The sequence below is a fragment of the Planococcus citri genome, chromosome 1, assembly GCF_950023065.1.
Source record: "Planococcus citri chromosome 1, ihPlaCitr1.1, whole genome shotgun sequence".
Classification (NCBI taxonomy): Eukaryota; Metazoa; Arthropoda; class Insecta; order Hemiptera; family Pseudococcidae; genus Planococcus; species Planococcus citri.
This window is the reverse complement of record NC_088677.1, coordinates 18,645,208-18,660,540: the sequence shown is the minus strand read 5'-3', so window position 1 is coordinate 18,660,540 and position 15,333 is coordinate 18,645,208. Positions and strand designations below refer to the sequence as shown.

Here is a 15,333-nt window from a genome sequence, read left to right as displayed (position 1 = left end):
GAAACAAACAAACTCATCGAATCTTGAAGAAGTTCCCCCCTCCCTTAATAAATTATCAAAATTTAAAGGTAATCGTAACTTTTGGAAGAAGAAAAATCACAATTCCACAAAAACGTAAGCCAAAAAATTACTAGATTTTTTAAAGCACGAGATTCGAAAAAAAAAATGTTGAAATTCAAAGAAATTCAATTAAAAATTAAGGCAAAAAAATAACCATAAGTTAATGTAAAGCAAAACTAAAATCGTGAAAATTCAAAGTCGATAAGTAGGTAAATCAAAACTGGAGAAATTTCGCCAAAATTTGAAAAGAAAAAAAAATTGAAATTCCAGAAAAATCATCGAAAAACTGAAAAAAAAGAATTGAAAATACAAAAAAAATGATATCCGTCAAAATTGAGAAAAAACTACAAAAATTCACAAAAAAAAACACCAAATCGGGGATATGAGCAACTAAATCATACAAGCCTAAGGGAAAATTTTCATGAAAAAATCACAAAAACTCGAGGTGATAAAATTCAGCAAAACTCCACTAAAAACTCACGAGAAATTCAAAAATAATAAATGAGTAATATTTGTTAAAATTCAAAAAAAAATTCAAAAAAAACACCAAATTTGGAAAAATGAAAAAGCAGGAAGTAAGAACATTTTTTCTTCAAGAATTTTGGTTATGAATTCCGAGAAAAAAAGGACACGTCTTGTGAAGCGAACTTGACAATTGAGTCTTGAAGAAAATTCAACTTTTGACATTTTTGGCAAATATTTTTGAAAGCAGGCATTCATACCTTTGAAATACCGCAAATATGTAGATTTGCCATTAGGTCAAGATTTCATTTCATTCCTCGTATCATTGAGCGAGCTTCCCTATAGAAAAAACATTCGCAAAACTGATAAAACGTTATGTATTCTCCAAATGCATATAAACAGACTTTAGTAAATTCAACGCGTTATATAAGTTATCTGCCTTCTCGGGAAAATCGGCGGTTAAAGTAACATTCGCATCGATAGTGACGTAATTATGCACCAGATTATTGATCAATTGTAAACAATGATTTTTCACGTTATCGATGCAACGTTCGAATACAACACAGCCAGCTTGATGTTCCTGAAAATTGTAAAAATGAATTACCATCTCGTTCACAATTCGTTATTTCGAACGATGAAAATAAAAATATCACGTGCAGGTAGGGTACTTACAATTTTACGATACTTTTCGCATTCGTTTATCATAAATTTGATCTTGATATCGACGTCGATGCTGGTCAACACGAAATCCAGTAAATTATCCACCGTCAATTCCTCATTCATGGAGAATAGTTTGGCTTCCGATTTACTACAAATTAAATAACTCGTTTAGTTCATTGATAAGTAGGTTTAATTTCATTCGAACGTATGTAAAATTAGCTAATGAATTCTACATACCTGCTGGCCGAGAAAACCATTATAGAAGGGTAACTTAGAGGAACGTAATGCCAAGGCAAATCGTTATTTTCGCTGTCGATTCGAGTGAATAGAACATCGCTGAAGTTTTTCAACATGTAAGCTACGGTCGAATAGACATAAGATGATACCTGGCAATAACTACAGAACGGCGAATAAAAGTAGACCACTACATGCTGCCCAACAAAATAAAACAAAAAAAAATTATTAGCATTGATAGTACATTAGGTATTTCGAGTACAAAAATCGTGTGCAAATTCTCCAACTCACTTTCGAAGAGTCTAAAACCACAGATTGGAATGTTTCACTATGCAATTCTGCGACCACAAAATCGCTGGAAGAAAGATTTTTTGGAATTTGATAACGATGCGTATACAACGACGTATCTCTGGTTGATTTCATCCATCGTGGAATGGTTCGATTACTCACATCGATCATAAATTGTAGTAAAGTATTTTTATCAACGAATTGATCAGGTAATACGTATGCTTCTTCAACCTTTCAAAAAACATAGTTCAAATTAGGAAAATGATATACCAACTTGGGCATCTACGAGTAACTCGAGCAAATTTCCATCTTACCTTATTATTAACTATCACAATTGCCGTTTTATCCTTATAGTTACTTAAATTTATGCCTAATGCTTCAGAAAAATAAGAATATAACAAAGAATCAACAGCGAAAAAAGTAAAAGTCCTATTTAAACTGCAAATATCACGTGGTAGGGGAAGATCACTATTGAAATGTTGTTTATCAGATTTATCACGAAGATACGAATACTCGTACGTTTTCTTCATCATCTTCAACCAGCGACACTTGTCGCGGATATGAAATAAGACTAGATTCTCCGGAGATCTTTTATCGTATTTTAAATTCATTCCTACATGAAAATGATAAACAAACTTGGATTAGAATTGAAATAATATTATAGCATAAGATGGTACAGGGATGAAATCCACTATTTAATTTTTTTTTAGTGACTTTAGTGACTGAAAAATAGCAAAGTGACCAAAATTTTGAGAAATGAGAGCAAAGGAATATATTATGTTAGTAGAGAAGCCCGCATCAGGATCTATTGCACCACCTACCCCCCCCCCCCTCGGTCGATCCTCCGGGACAAATTTTTTCATAAAGGGGGAGTCCCAAGGAACATTTCTAGCCATTGTCTTCAAAAAAGTGGCCCTACTTACAAAATGTCGGCAATTTTGATTGATAGGTCAGCCAAAATCGCAGATTTTGCGTTCCAACAGGACTTGCACGAAATTTTTCAAACTATACAAAGGTAGAACGAAAGATCAGACAAAATTTTCACCTGTCAAAATTTCAAGCGCTAAAGTGTCTTTTTCGATTTTTGGTGAATTTTTAAAATTCAAATTTAGGCCAAAAATGAGGAAAAAATCAAAATTTCACCAAATTGATCAAGAAAGCTGAAATTTGAGATATACCCTATTTTCAACCTGACAAATCGATTGGACATGGTTTCAAACCGTTTTGAGCAGTTCTGAAGCCTCCAGCAGATTTTTGAAACTTGAAATTCCCACAAAATTTCATCAAATGGAGTTGGAAAGCCGAAATTCATTCTGCGAACTAATTTCAATACACTACGAAGTCGACTGCAGGTAAACTTCAAGTCATTCTGGAGCCTCCAGCGATTTTTTGAAAATTACTGGTGCCTCCAGTACATTTTTGAAACTTGAAATTTCCCCAAAATTTTATAAAATGGAGATGGAAAGATGAAATTAACTCTGCACTCGAGTTTTAACAACCTCTGATGACGAATTCAGGTGAATTTCAAGTTGTTTTGGAGCCTCCAGCGACTTTTTGAAAATTCCTTGAGTCTGCACTAGATTTTTGAAGCTTTAAATTTCTCCAAAATTTCATCAAATGGAGATGAAAAGCGGAGATTTAATCTGCAATTAAATTTTAGCACTCTCTGAAGACGACTTCAGGTGGGTTCAAGTCATTTTGAAGTCTCCAGCAACTTTTTGAAAATTACTCGAGTCTCCACCAGATTTTTGAAACTTGAAATTTTTTCACAACATTTTATCAAATGAGGTTAGCAAGCCGAAATTTACTCTGCAAACTAATATCAATACAATATGAAGTCGACTGCATGGTGGTTTCAAGTGGTTTTGGAGTTTCCAGCAACTTTTTGGAAATTTCAATTTTCCTAAAAACACTACAAAACATTTCAAAAGATCACTGGAGGCTCCAGAATGACTTGAACCCTCCTGAAGTCGTTTTCAGAGCGTGTTAAAATTGGACTACAGAGATCATTTCGGCTTTCCATCTCCATTTTATGAAATTTTGGGGAAATTTCAAGTTTCAAAAATCTACTGGAGGCTTCAATAATTTTCAAAAAATCGCTCGAGGCTCCAAAACGACTTGAAACTCACCTGCAGTCAACATCGTGCTGTATTAAAATCAGTTTGCAGAATGAATTTCGGCTTTTCAACTCCATTTGCTGAAATTTTGTGGGAATTTCAAGTTTCAAAAATCTGCTGGAGGCTCCAGAACTGCTCAAAACGGTTTGAAACCGTTTCCAATCGATCTTGCAGGTTGAATATAGGGTATATCCCAAATTTCAGCCTTCTAGGTCAATTTGGTAAAATTTCAATTTTTTCCCGCATTTTGGCCAAAATTTGATTTTTGAAAATTCACCAAAATTCGAAAAAGACACTTTAGCACTTAAAATTTTGACAGGTGATGAATTTTTGCCTGCTCTTTCGATCTACCTTTATACGCTTTAAAACATTTTCGTTCAAGTCCTATGTTGGAGCGCAAAATTGTTTTAAGCAGTTCTGGAGTCTCCAGCAGATTTTTGAAACTCGAAATTCCCACATAATTTCATCAAATGGAGTCGGAAAGCCGAAATTCATTCTGCAAACTAATTTCAAGTCGTTTTGGAGCCTACAGCAACTTTTTGAAAAATTACTGGAGCCTCCTGTAGATTTTTCAAACTCGAAATTTCCCAAAATTTCATCAAATGGAGATGGAAAGCCGAAATTCATTCCGCAAACTAATTTCGATACGCCACGAAGTCGACTGCAGATGGATTTCAAGTCGTTTTGGAGCCTCCAGTTTTTTTTTGAAAATGACTAGAGCCTTCAGTAGATTTTTGAAACTTGAAATTTCCCAAAACTTTGTCAAATGGAGATGGAAAGCCGAAATTCATTCTGTAAACTAATTTTAATACACTACGAGGTTGACTGCTGGTGGGTTTAAAGTCGTTTTGGAGCCTCCAGCGACTTTTTGAAAGATTGTATTGCGTTTTTTGGAAAATTGAAATTTCGAAAAAGTAGCTGGAAACTCCAAAACCACTTGGAACCACTATGCAGTCGCTTTCATATCGTATTGAAATCAGTTTGCGAAGTAAATTTCAGCTTGCTAACTCCATTTGATAAAATATTGTGAGAATTTCAAGTTTCAAAAATCTGGTGACTCCAGTAATTTTCAAAAAGTCACTGGAGGCTCTAAAACTACTTTAAATCTACCTGCAGTCGACTTCGTAGCGTATTGCAATTAGTTTGCAGAATGAATTTCGGCTTTCCATCTCCATTTGATGAAATTTTGGGAAATTTCAAGTTTAAAAAATCTGCTGGAGGCTCCAGAACTGCTCAAAACGGTTTGAAACAGTTTCCATTCGATTTGGCGTGTCGAAAATAGGGTATACCCCAAATTTCAGCTTTCTTGGTCAATTTGGTAAAATTTTGATTTTTCCCCCTCATTTTTGGCCTGATTTGATTTTCAAAAATTCACCAAAAATCGAAAAAGGCACTTTAGCACTTGAAATTCTGACAGATGATGAATTTTTACCTGATCTTTCGATCTTCCTTCGTACAGTTTAGAAAATATCGGCTCTATCTTATCACATCGTCTTACATTCTTAATGTTGAACAGTTGATTTTTATTTTTTTTTTAAAATGATGATTCTGAAGGATTTTCATGAAAAATATTGATCATTTCCTAAAATTTTGCACTTTTTCTTTTTTACAGGAAAAATATTACTTAAAAAAGACCAAATTCATTCACTTTTTTTGGAAATTTTTGCCGAAGTAGTGATAAAAAAAGATTGAAAGTGAAATAGTGACTAAGTCACTTTTTAAGTGACCGAATTTCATGCCTGATGGTACAGATTTCAAAAAACTTGACGCGAAAAAATTCACAGGAAACAAAGTCGGGGCTCACAAAACTCCGCACTTCGCTGAATTTTTTAGGATTTTGCTTTCCCCCTCTCCCTAGAAAGCCTGTACTAACTACTAAGTAGACAACTAGGTACGAGTTTCTTACCGAGGGTAAAATTGCGACTAGTATAATCGTTTTTATTCTTGTACGAACTTCTGGCTGTCGTCATATTTTGCAAACTTTCGTCGAATACTTCTTTCGTAGCGTACGTATCGAGAAACAATTCGTAAGCATCTCCCATATAAATAAACCGTTCATCGCACAGATTATCCCAGTAATGGAAATCTTGCAGGATTTCTACAAATAGTATTTCGAAATATTAAATCACTACCGCGTATAATACATACAATAGGTCAAATCAATCCAAATTCCATTACCTTGACGTTTACGAGAAATATACGGTATAGCTTGTTTCGCAACGGAAATTTCGAAACAACTTTTGTATTCGAGAGCAGCCTCTTTCAACTATAAAATAAAAGTATCGTGTAAGAAGGTTTCTCGTTAATGTAGGCAAAAGTCTGAAATGCTAGTGAATTACCAATAAATAAGCCGGATTGCTTTCTAGGTACATGTTCCTCGGAGTAAATAAGATCACAGATGGATTATGTTCGATTAAATCTGACACTAAATCGCTCCTGGAGTTCTTCAAAAACACCCATCGCGTTAGAGAGTCGACGTTATCGTGTACCCATTTGACAATGGCGTTATCAATGAAGTCGTCTCTGTACACCTACGAAAGCGGAATAATTTCTATATCATCGAGAATAACAAACACAGCTTTCAAAAGAGGTTAATTCGATGGACTTACCAAACTCTCATTCCATAAATACAACCTGACAGTGTTCAGTTCGAGTTGTAGAACGTCGGCTAACTTGTGATCGGTTACAAAAGCCCAACATGTGTCACGTCTTGGATCACGTTCTAAGTACTTGATAGAAGCGGTGTAATACCGTTTGTATAATTTATATCCCGGTAGAAATGAAACAACCAACGCCTACGATGAAAATAAAAACAATCGTTATTACTAACTCGACGACTAAACTCTCGGATCTGTTCAACTTACATCGCATGTACCGCTCAATTTGTTGAATTCGTCCACCGAATGAATTCTTTGTAACGGTTTTATGACAGTGGACAAGAAATGGATCATATGCGAAGAACTGTATTCACCGTTATATCTTATCGACGGGATATTTCTCAAATCCAGTAAGAATAAAGGATACATGGCGACATTTTCGAAAAGAGCTTTACAACCTCCACTCGCTTGCCAACAGTTGACTGCGGCGCAGTATACCTGCAACGAAACCAAATAAATACTCTATCCGAAACTATGAGTAAACATTCGACGTACTTTTTTATGAAAATATCGACAAGCTGTTTCAAATTCTGATCGAGCATTTTGACTATCTGCGTCCCACGGAGCATACAGCATTAGGAATATCACATCGTACTTTGTAGCTTTTAATATAGCGTAGTACAACTCGCCGGCGAAGTAATCATCGACCCAGGTGCCATTGCTGAAGAAGGGCTTAGTCGGAGGAACTCTGCGAGTATTATTTTGACTACGGAAGAGAACAGAATTAAATCGTAAGTAATGAAATAACGGAACGGATAACTTTGTAAAATACTGTAGTGAGATCCGGTATTCGGTGTACCTGTTTGTTATGACAGCTACGACAGTGAAAACTACTGCCAGTATGAAACACACATCTCGGCCAACGAGGAGCATTTTATATAGAAAATTTTGCACTGTTCGTTCAACCTCATCATCTTCGCAACTTAGTAAAATTTTCAGTATACCCACCAATGTCATAACACCACGTCATAGGAATTTTTTAAAAACGAAGCTCTTAATATGCGAAATATAACATTGTACGTATTACAGACCAGAATACTCGATAAATCGTCCACTTGGAAATATTCAATTATTAGATTAACATGATTCACATTATTGTAAAATTTTTATCATTTTTATCGCAATTTTGAAAATTTTTTATTTTTTTTTCTTCGATCAAGGATTTTTATGCGTGAACTGGATAGTGCAAAAGCAGAGCAATCAAACACAGTGGTGCCAGATGAAAATTTTTTTTCATCTTTAAAATTTAAAATTAATTTTAATTATTTTTTTAAAACAGAAATTTATGCTATTATGCCAGAAAGCAAAAATTATTATCCTAGATTCATTATGCTAAAAAAATTTCCAATCTTCACCAGTCTATGTTTAAAAAATCAGCTTTTAACTTGTTAGTTACCCGCCCATGTAGCCATTTTCTCGATGGCTTAAAGCGAAAAGATCCTATATCCAAAAAGTAAGATTTTACAGTAGAGAGAAATTAAGTTTTCAACTGATCGCCAGAACTGTCACGTCGAGAATACCAAAGTGGGGTAAGTGAAGCAATGTTACCAGATGATCTAGTGTCAATTTCCTTCACTCCTTTTTCAAAAATATATTCTTTTAAAGGAGTAGTGACTTAAAAACGAGAGTGATGCTGTATGTAGGACTTTTTCGCTCTGAGAAAACTCTGATTTGTTGGGAGAATTAATCGTATAGGACACCTTTTCAATCTCATTTTACTTAGTTTCACGAATGTATTTCAGGTAATTATCTTACTGATTAGCTTGAGAAAAATAAAATTGACTTCTTCTGACTGAAGCATCTTCGGATTGACCATCGAGGCATCGACTTGCTTATTTTTCCATTTACAAGATCTTGTCTTGTTGCCCAATGTATGAAAGTCATTATAATATCGTTTGACGTGATAATTAAGGACCCGGATCGCGTAGATGAGCCATAGATAATAAAATAAGACCGTATTATTCGTCATCTTTATTTACATTACTCTCTAGGAGTAATATTTTCAGAAACATGACTGATCAAAATCCTAAACAGTACAGACAAGAATGGAGCTTGATATCAAGCTTTAGTCTATTTATTTTGTTTTATACTAACCTGGAGTTGCTGGTGAAGTGATGTAATGCTATTTTATTCATTTTTGTGACAAATATCAACAGATTTTCCAGCAGAGTATGCTATAACTCCAACTCCACAAACTCCTCAACCTTGTCAAAAAATACGTTATCAACATTCCATAGTGTATTTTTATTTGTAATGATTTATTTGCATTTTTTTAAATTAGAGACGTGATGACGTGACTATAAGACTCTTTTCGCGAAGAAAAAATTATAAAAACACTTGTACACTCCTAGCAATGGCCCAAAAATAGCATGTAAAAGTGGATATAGGACTTTTTCCCTCTGGAACTTTTTAACAGTTGAGCTGGAAGACTGTTTGTTTTCGGCTTTTTATACAGGTTATTTTGCTTCAAATCACAATAGCAGTGTTTCCATTGGAAAGAGGATGAAATTATCTTTCCAATGATACCAAAACCTCAAAATTGAAAAAAATGTCCTATAGGACCTTTTCGCTTTAAGCCATCGTTCTAATTTATGCAGACTTCATTTATGTAGCTTTCCAAGCTTTCTCAAGACGTCAAGAGTCAAGACCAAGAGAGACCTCCTGTGGTGAACCCACCTATAGCGAACCTACAGATAATACCTAGAATTAAGAATATGCAGGGATGTCTAGCCAATGGGATTGGCTAAAGCTAACGGCTAAAGCTAAAAAAATTTAGTGCTTTGGCTAAGCTAACGGCTATTGGCTAATGTCTCTTCATTGGCTGGCTATTGGCTGGCTATTAGCTGGCTAATTTTATGATTTTTTAAAAATCGAGTGACCCCTCTAAATACTCCTCTAAATGAGCACATTCCCATTATAGATATTATTTATAGTTTTAGGAAATGATTATTATTTCACAAACGTGAATCACAATTATTCGCATTCACTCATTATTTGATTATATTCATAAACTGATTTTTCACTAATTTTCTGGAACACAACGATCATTGAAAAAAATTCAGAAAAAAAAACCGGAACCGCCAATGTCAAACTACTTTTTTGGTCTTTTGCTTTTGATTTTATTACGAATTTTAAAATTTTAATTTTTTTTACCCACAGGAAACCCATTTCCTCACCTAATTATTTTCAATTTTAGCCAATCATTTTTAGCCAAAATCAATTGGCTAAAGCTGGCTAATGGCTAAATTTTTTCTTGATTGGCTGGCTAATGGCTAATGGCTAAACGTCAAAAATTCAATAAGCTAACGGCTAATGGCTAATGGCTATTGGCTAGCTAGACATCCCTGAGAATATGTTACTTTCCAAAAATTATAAACAAAAAATATACGTTTTAATGTAATGATGAAACAATCATGTCGCTCGTTTAATTAAAATTAATTGTTTCTCCATACGTTTAAAATATAATCGGAAACATGGTAGCAGAGACCCTCGAATCGCGGACCTAAATAATGCAAAAAATAACTACTCTCGCTTGATAATTCGTTTATTTTCGCGTCAAATAAAAAACTTCCAGAAAGCATGGCCAAAAACGCGGCAACGATTTTCCTTCAGGTATCTATCGATCGTTTAAAATCGCATATAGAAGAAACCAAACAGATCCTGAAGGAGAAGAAAGAATTAAAAGTGCCATACGACTTTCTCAACAAATTAATAAAAGACACCCGCATTCACATCGACAAATTGAGCAACACGGAATTAAACGATACCCTCATCAGCCAACTGACAGAAGCAACTTCAATAATCTACGACGCCGAGCACCTCGCATCCGAATTAGAAAACTTGCTTGAGCCTAAACTACGATTAAAAAACTCAGGTACTGATGATAAAACAATTACAAATCCGTCTACTTCTATCGTTCACAAACCAAAGCTCAATACACGTTACTTCGATGGAACCCATGCGGACTTTGTTCCTTTCTGGCAATACTTCGATCGTCACTACCACTCCAACCCTAATTATGATTCCGCAACGAAATTCGATTTCTTAGAAATGCATCTAATAGGTGACGCCGCTATCCACCTGAAATACTATAAACCAACGGCACAAAATTACGATTCAGTGGTAGCATTGCTGAAACAACGATATGGTGATAAAAGTATAACAATCCCGCTTATCTACAAAGAAATTAAATCCTTCCCAAAAGCAACACTCAATCTTCCGAGCCTGAAAAATACGTACGACACCCTTGAAGCGCAACTACGGGCATTAGAAAATCTAGATGAAAAGGTAAACGAAAATACACTGCTTTTAGACACTCTCATCGAAAAATTTCCTGAGCAGTTTTACCTAAACAACTCCATCTCGTTATCAAGCATGAAATTATTCCGTACAACCGTCGGTACTGCTCTACAAAAACGTGAACTGATATCCATATTAAATAACACGTCGATTACTCAACCAGCAGCCGCATCCGCCTCGCCATCTACAACAGCAGCACTCGTAACCTATAATAAAACTGATCCAAATGAAAATACAAATCGAAATGATATGAAACCGAGCTGTATTATGTGCGGACAAGAACATTGGACCACTGAATGCACCAAATTTACTACTTACGAAGAAAGGCGCAAACAAATCGAAGGTAGCTGTTATATCTGCCTAAAAACTGGTCATTCATATAAAAAATGCAACAAACGAAACAAACCCTGTTTTTACTGCAAAAAAACTGGGAATCATCATTCGTGCATCTGTCCAACGAAATTTGGTATCGACATCTCCAAACCAAAACAAACACCATTAACTCAAAATGAAAAGCCAGAAACAAACAGCCAACAAGATCCCACGAAGAAAACCAACACACTTTCTTTGCTTAGCTCCATATCAACTACTTTACTAACAGCTACGGCAACTGTATCAAATCCCTGCAACGGTAAAAATACAAAAATACGTGTGATTCTTGACTGCGGTAGTGACAAATCTTCATAACTACACGATGCATTAAAAAACTACAACTCCGTTCCACCGAATCTGAAACAATGCATATGCAAGTCTTCGGTGAAGAAAAATCAAAAGTAATGGAATCAGAAAAGGTAATCATAAACATACACACTCAAAACGGCGATTCAAAAACCCTCCATCTTTACTCATCGAATCAAATAATACCTGATCTTAATCCACCCGATATATCAGCATTTAAAAAATCATACCCGCAATTTAATCACCTCTACTTGGCAGATGATGGCCTTCAACATCACACTGACATCCTCATCGGACTGGATTATATAATCGACATTCTGAATTGGAAGAAAATCGACGCCACTCCAACGGCAACACTGCTCGATACTGTGTTTGGCTGGGTACTGGCGATCCGTCATCCAGGCAGTGGAAAAGTTGGAACTCACTGTCTTATCAGCAAAACATTGTCCGATCCTCTATCACAACTATGGTCACTTGATACTATCGGCATTCGGGAAGATTTGAACAACGAAAATGAGGAACCGGCAATTAAACAATTTCAAGACAGTATTCAATTTAAAGATGGCCGATATCACGTTGCCCTGCCTTGGAGATTTTACCCTCCGAACCTACCTGAAAACTACGATCTCGCTATTGGGCAACTGAACTCACTGTATAAAAGTTTGAAACAAGGTAATCTCCTAACTACATACGACGAGGTAATTAAAAATCAATTAGCAAACGGTGTCATCGAGGTAGCTCCAAAAAACTCATCTAGCGAAATCACCCATTACCTCCCCCACCACGCCGTTTTAACTCCTGAAAAATCCACAACGTTACGTATCGTTTACAATGGCTCAGCCCGGACCAAACAATCTAAAACAAGCCTAAACGACTGCTTATTAAAAGGAAAAAACCTAATAGAAAACTCAGCAGGTATAATAATACGCATCCGGTGTGAAATAATTGGTATAACAAGCGACATCGAAAAAGCATACCTACAGGTTGGCTTACAGATACGGGATCGCGACGCAACTCGCTTCGTGTGGTTAAAAGACATCAACCTACCTCCAACTGCAGAAAATTTAATCGTGTTTCGCTTTACCAGAATACTATTCGGAATCGTAGCATCAGCTTTTCTACTCGCAGCTACTCTAAAACATCATATTCAATTAAAAGCTCACCACTATAAACACATCACGAAAATTCTGAAAAGCTTGTATGTTGATAACTTTGCCAATGGTGCTAATTCGTTGCAAGAAGCCATCGAAATCTACAATGTTATGAAAAAACTTCTTGCTGAAATTGGCATGAATATTCGTCAATGGAGTTCAAACTCAACCGAATTCATGAACTCTATACCCGAAGCTGACCGTAACAACGCCGAAATCGTCAATCTCCTCGGTATACAATGGAAGCCAAAAGCAGATACCTTGAATATCCAAAAACCATCCGTTCACGCACCTGAAAATCCAACTAAGCGAACAGTTCTTCAGTTCACAGCCGCCATCTACGATCCAATGGGCTTTTTCTCGCCAATAATTTTGAAAGCCAAACTTTTCATTCAAAAACTGTGGATTTTGAACTTCGAATGGGACCAAAAACTAAACGAAAATCTTACCAGCGAATGGCGCATAATGGCGAACTCGAAAAAATTCCCACCCACTCCTTACCTCGCTACGTAAATATCCAAGGAGCGCTAACGCTACAACTTCACTGCTTTAGCGACGCGTCAAAAGACGCATACGCCGCTGCTGTCTACATACGCGCCACAGATAACGAAACGTCACACACGCACTTATTATTTGCCAAAACCAGAGTGACACCACCGAAAAACGAAAACGAATTAGCCAAATTCACGCCTAAATTCGAATTACTAGGTGTTTTAATTGGAGCTCGAATTCTCAACTTCGTTGAAACATCTTTAGAACGTGAAATCTCCGAGAAAATTCTATGGACTGACTCGCAGTGTGCCATGGCTTGGATACAATCTCCTCAGGTGTTACCAGTTTTCATCGAAAAACGCGTCAATGATATAAAACAACTGGTTCAAAACATCAAATACGTACCTGGTGAACAAAATGTAGCCGACATCGCATCCAGAGGCGGTACACTCGATGAAATGAAAGCGGTCAATTGGTTTAACGGACCTCCGTGGCTAAACGATGAAAAATTGTGGCCAGAACAACCAGTTCTCGGAAAAAACTTACCTGTGCTGCCCACAGAAACTTCCGAAAACACAACAACGACTCTCTTAACAAACACCGAAACAGAAACAACGCCAAAATCGACTCCCTTCAACTTGATTTTTGAAAAATATACGACCTATGGAAAACTCATCTCGGTTACAGAAAAGTGTCTCATCGCAGCCAATAAATTCCGGAAAATTCAATCTGACAAAACAAGACAACAGGCAGAAGAAATGTGGATAATTTATTTCCAAGATACCATCGGCGAAAAAATTACTCACTACTCTCACCTTGGGTTAAAGAAAGATGAGAATAACGTACTTCGTTGTCGCGGACGGCTAGAAAATTGCACGTACCTAACAGATGAAGAAAAACACCCGATTTTACTTCTTCCTGATTGGCCAATTACTAAACTAATCGTTATGCACTACCACAACAAGCTATACCACGTTGGTACTCAGCACACACTAGCAGAAATCCGGAGAAAATTCTGGATACCCACAGGACGCCGAGTCGTTTATTTCACGCTAAAAAACAACTGTAAAAACTGCAAAAAGCTGAGAAATAAACCATACAGAGCACCACCTACGCCTCCGCTCCCAAAATCGCGCCTAAACCCTACAAAACCGTTCGAAAACTCCGGCGTTGATATACTGGGACCTCTCTACGTAAAATTTGCTCCAGGTGAATGTAAACGTTGGATACTAATTTTCACCTGTCTCGTAACAAGAGCAATACACATGGAAATCCTTCACGATCTTACATCCGAAGATATCTTATCCGCATTCAAATTATTCTTCGCCAGAAGAGGTACGCCAAAACTACTCATATCCGATAACGCGCCTCAATTCAAACTTATCAGCACCGTCTATGAACTCAGCTGGCAAAATGCGATTAAAGACAAAAATTTCAAAGACTTCTTCGCCAAGAACGAAATTGTTTGGAAATGGATTCCTCAATTAGCACCATGGATGGGTGGCGCCTACGAACGTCTTATCGCACTTGTAAAAGAAGCTTTAAAACTTACGTACTATCGAATAACCCTCACTGATCGTCAACTTCAAGTCGCCATAGCTGAAACAGAAGCAATTCTAAATTCCCGTCCCCTTACGTACTTCGGACCAAACTTGGAAGAAGACATAATAACGCCGAATCTATTCCTAAGAGGAAATTTCCCTCACATACTCGAAGTCAACGCTGACGCCCCTACAGTAACAGGAAAATCTCTCGTAGACTCGTGGAAAAAAGCGGATCAACTTTTGAATCGTTTTTGGGATATATTTTATTCAAAATATATCATCTCGTTGAGAGAGCGTAGCTCAAAACTCAAGCAGAAACGCTCAACTACACCAATAACTCCGCAAGTAGGCGATATTGTAATGCTCGCAGACGACAACGTTAAAAGAGGATACTGGAAACTTGCTGAAATAATCGAAATAGAAGTCAGCGAAGATAAAGAAATACGAGCAGCCAAAGTCAGGTTGGCCAATGGTGATATCACACGTCGACCTATCATAAAACTCATCCCCATGGAAACTTCCACAACGGAAAACGGAAACGCCGACGAGCCGCCGATTATCACCGTTTCTAATGAAACATCCGTCGATCCAGTGGCAGTCACAGAACCTCTGCCGGAAGACTTCGAAATCGCCGAAATTACTTGCGAAATCGTCTCTGAATCGGATGACGAATAATTAGAATCGTAATTCT

At 36.7% G+C, this 15,333-nt stretch overlaps 3 protein-coding genes across 3 annotated transcripts; 2 read left to right on the top strand and 1 right to left on the bottom strand.

The window, feature by feature from the left end:
* Positions 1–883: 883 nt before the first annotated feature.
* Positions 884–7,626, bottom strand: LOC135849674 (thioredoxin domain-containing protein 11). The gene is made up of 12 exons (XM_065370186.1): positions 7,278–7,626; positions 6,974–7,184; positions 6,686–6,916; positions 6,431–6,616; positions 6,161–6,352; positions 6,000–6,087; positions 5,728–5,919; positions 2,019–2,317; positions 1,708–1,935; positions 1,420–1,613; positions 1,195–1,330; positions 884–1,102 (listed from the first exon to the last, which is right to left on the bottom strand). The coding sequence occupies exons 1-12, from the start codon at positions 7,433–7,435 to the stop codon at positions 896–898; spliced, it is 2,322 nt and encodes a 773-aa protein (XP_065226258.1). The 5' UTR covers positions 7,436–7,626; the 3' UTR covers positions 884–895.
* Positions 7,627–10,057: 2,431 nt separating this feature from the next.
* LOC135833949 (uncharacterized) lies at positions 10,058–11,464 on the top strand. Its single transcript, XM_065347792.1, has one exon. The coding sequence runs from the start codon at positions 10,058–10,060 to the stop codon at positions 11,462–11,464; it is 1,407 nt and encodes a 468-aa protein (XP_065203864.1).
* A 50-nt stretch (positions 11,465–11,514) lies between these two features.
* Positions 11,515–15,317, top strand: LOC135833945 (uncharacterized). Its single transcript, XM_065347782.1, has 2 exons — positions 11,515–13,115; positions 13,160–15,317. The coding sequence occupies exons 1-2, from the start codon at positions 11,515–11,517 to the stop codon at positions 15,315–15,317; spliced, it is 3,759 nt and encodes a 1,252-aa protein (XP_065203854.1).
* The last annotated feature ends 16 nt before the right edge of the window (positions 15,318–15,333 follow it).

Coding starts and splice junctions, on each gene's coding strand:
- LOC135833949 (XM_065347792.1), top strand. CDS start 10,058: ATGGCCAAAAACGCGGCAACGATTTTCCTTCAGGTATCTATCGATCGT.
- LOC135833945 (XM_065347782.1), top strand. CDS start 11,515: ATGCATATGCAAGTCTTCGGTGAAGAAAAATCAAAAGTAATGGAATCA. Junction 13,116..13,159: donor CCCACTCCTTACCTCGCTAC/GTAAATATCCAA, acceptor TCACTGCTTTAG/CGACGCGTCAAAAGACGCAT.
- LOC135849674 (XM_065370186.1), bottom strand. CDS start 7,435: ATGACATTGGTGGGTATACTGAAAATTTTACTAAGTTGCGAAGATGAT. Junction 6,617..6,685: donor AATTGAGCGGTACATGCGAT/GTAAGTTGAACA, acceptor TTTTCATCGTAG/GCGTTGGTTGTTTCATTTCT. Junction 1,331..1,419: donor ATGGTTTTCTCGGCCAGCAG/GTATGTAGAATT, acceptor TTTAATTTGTAG/TAAATCGGAAGCCAAACTAT.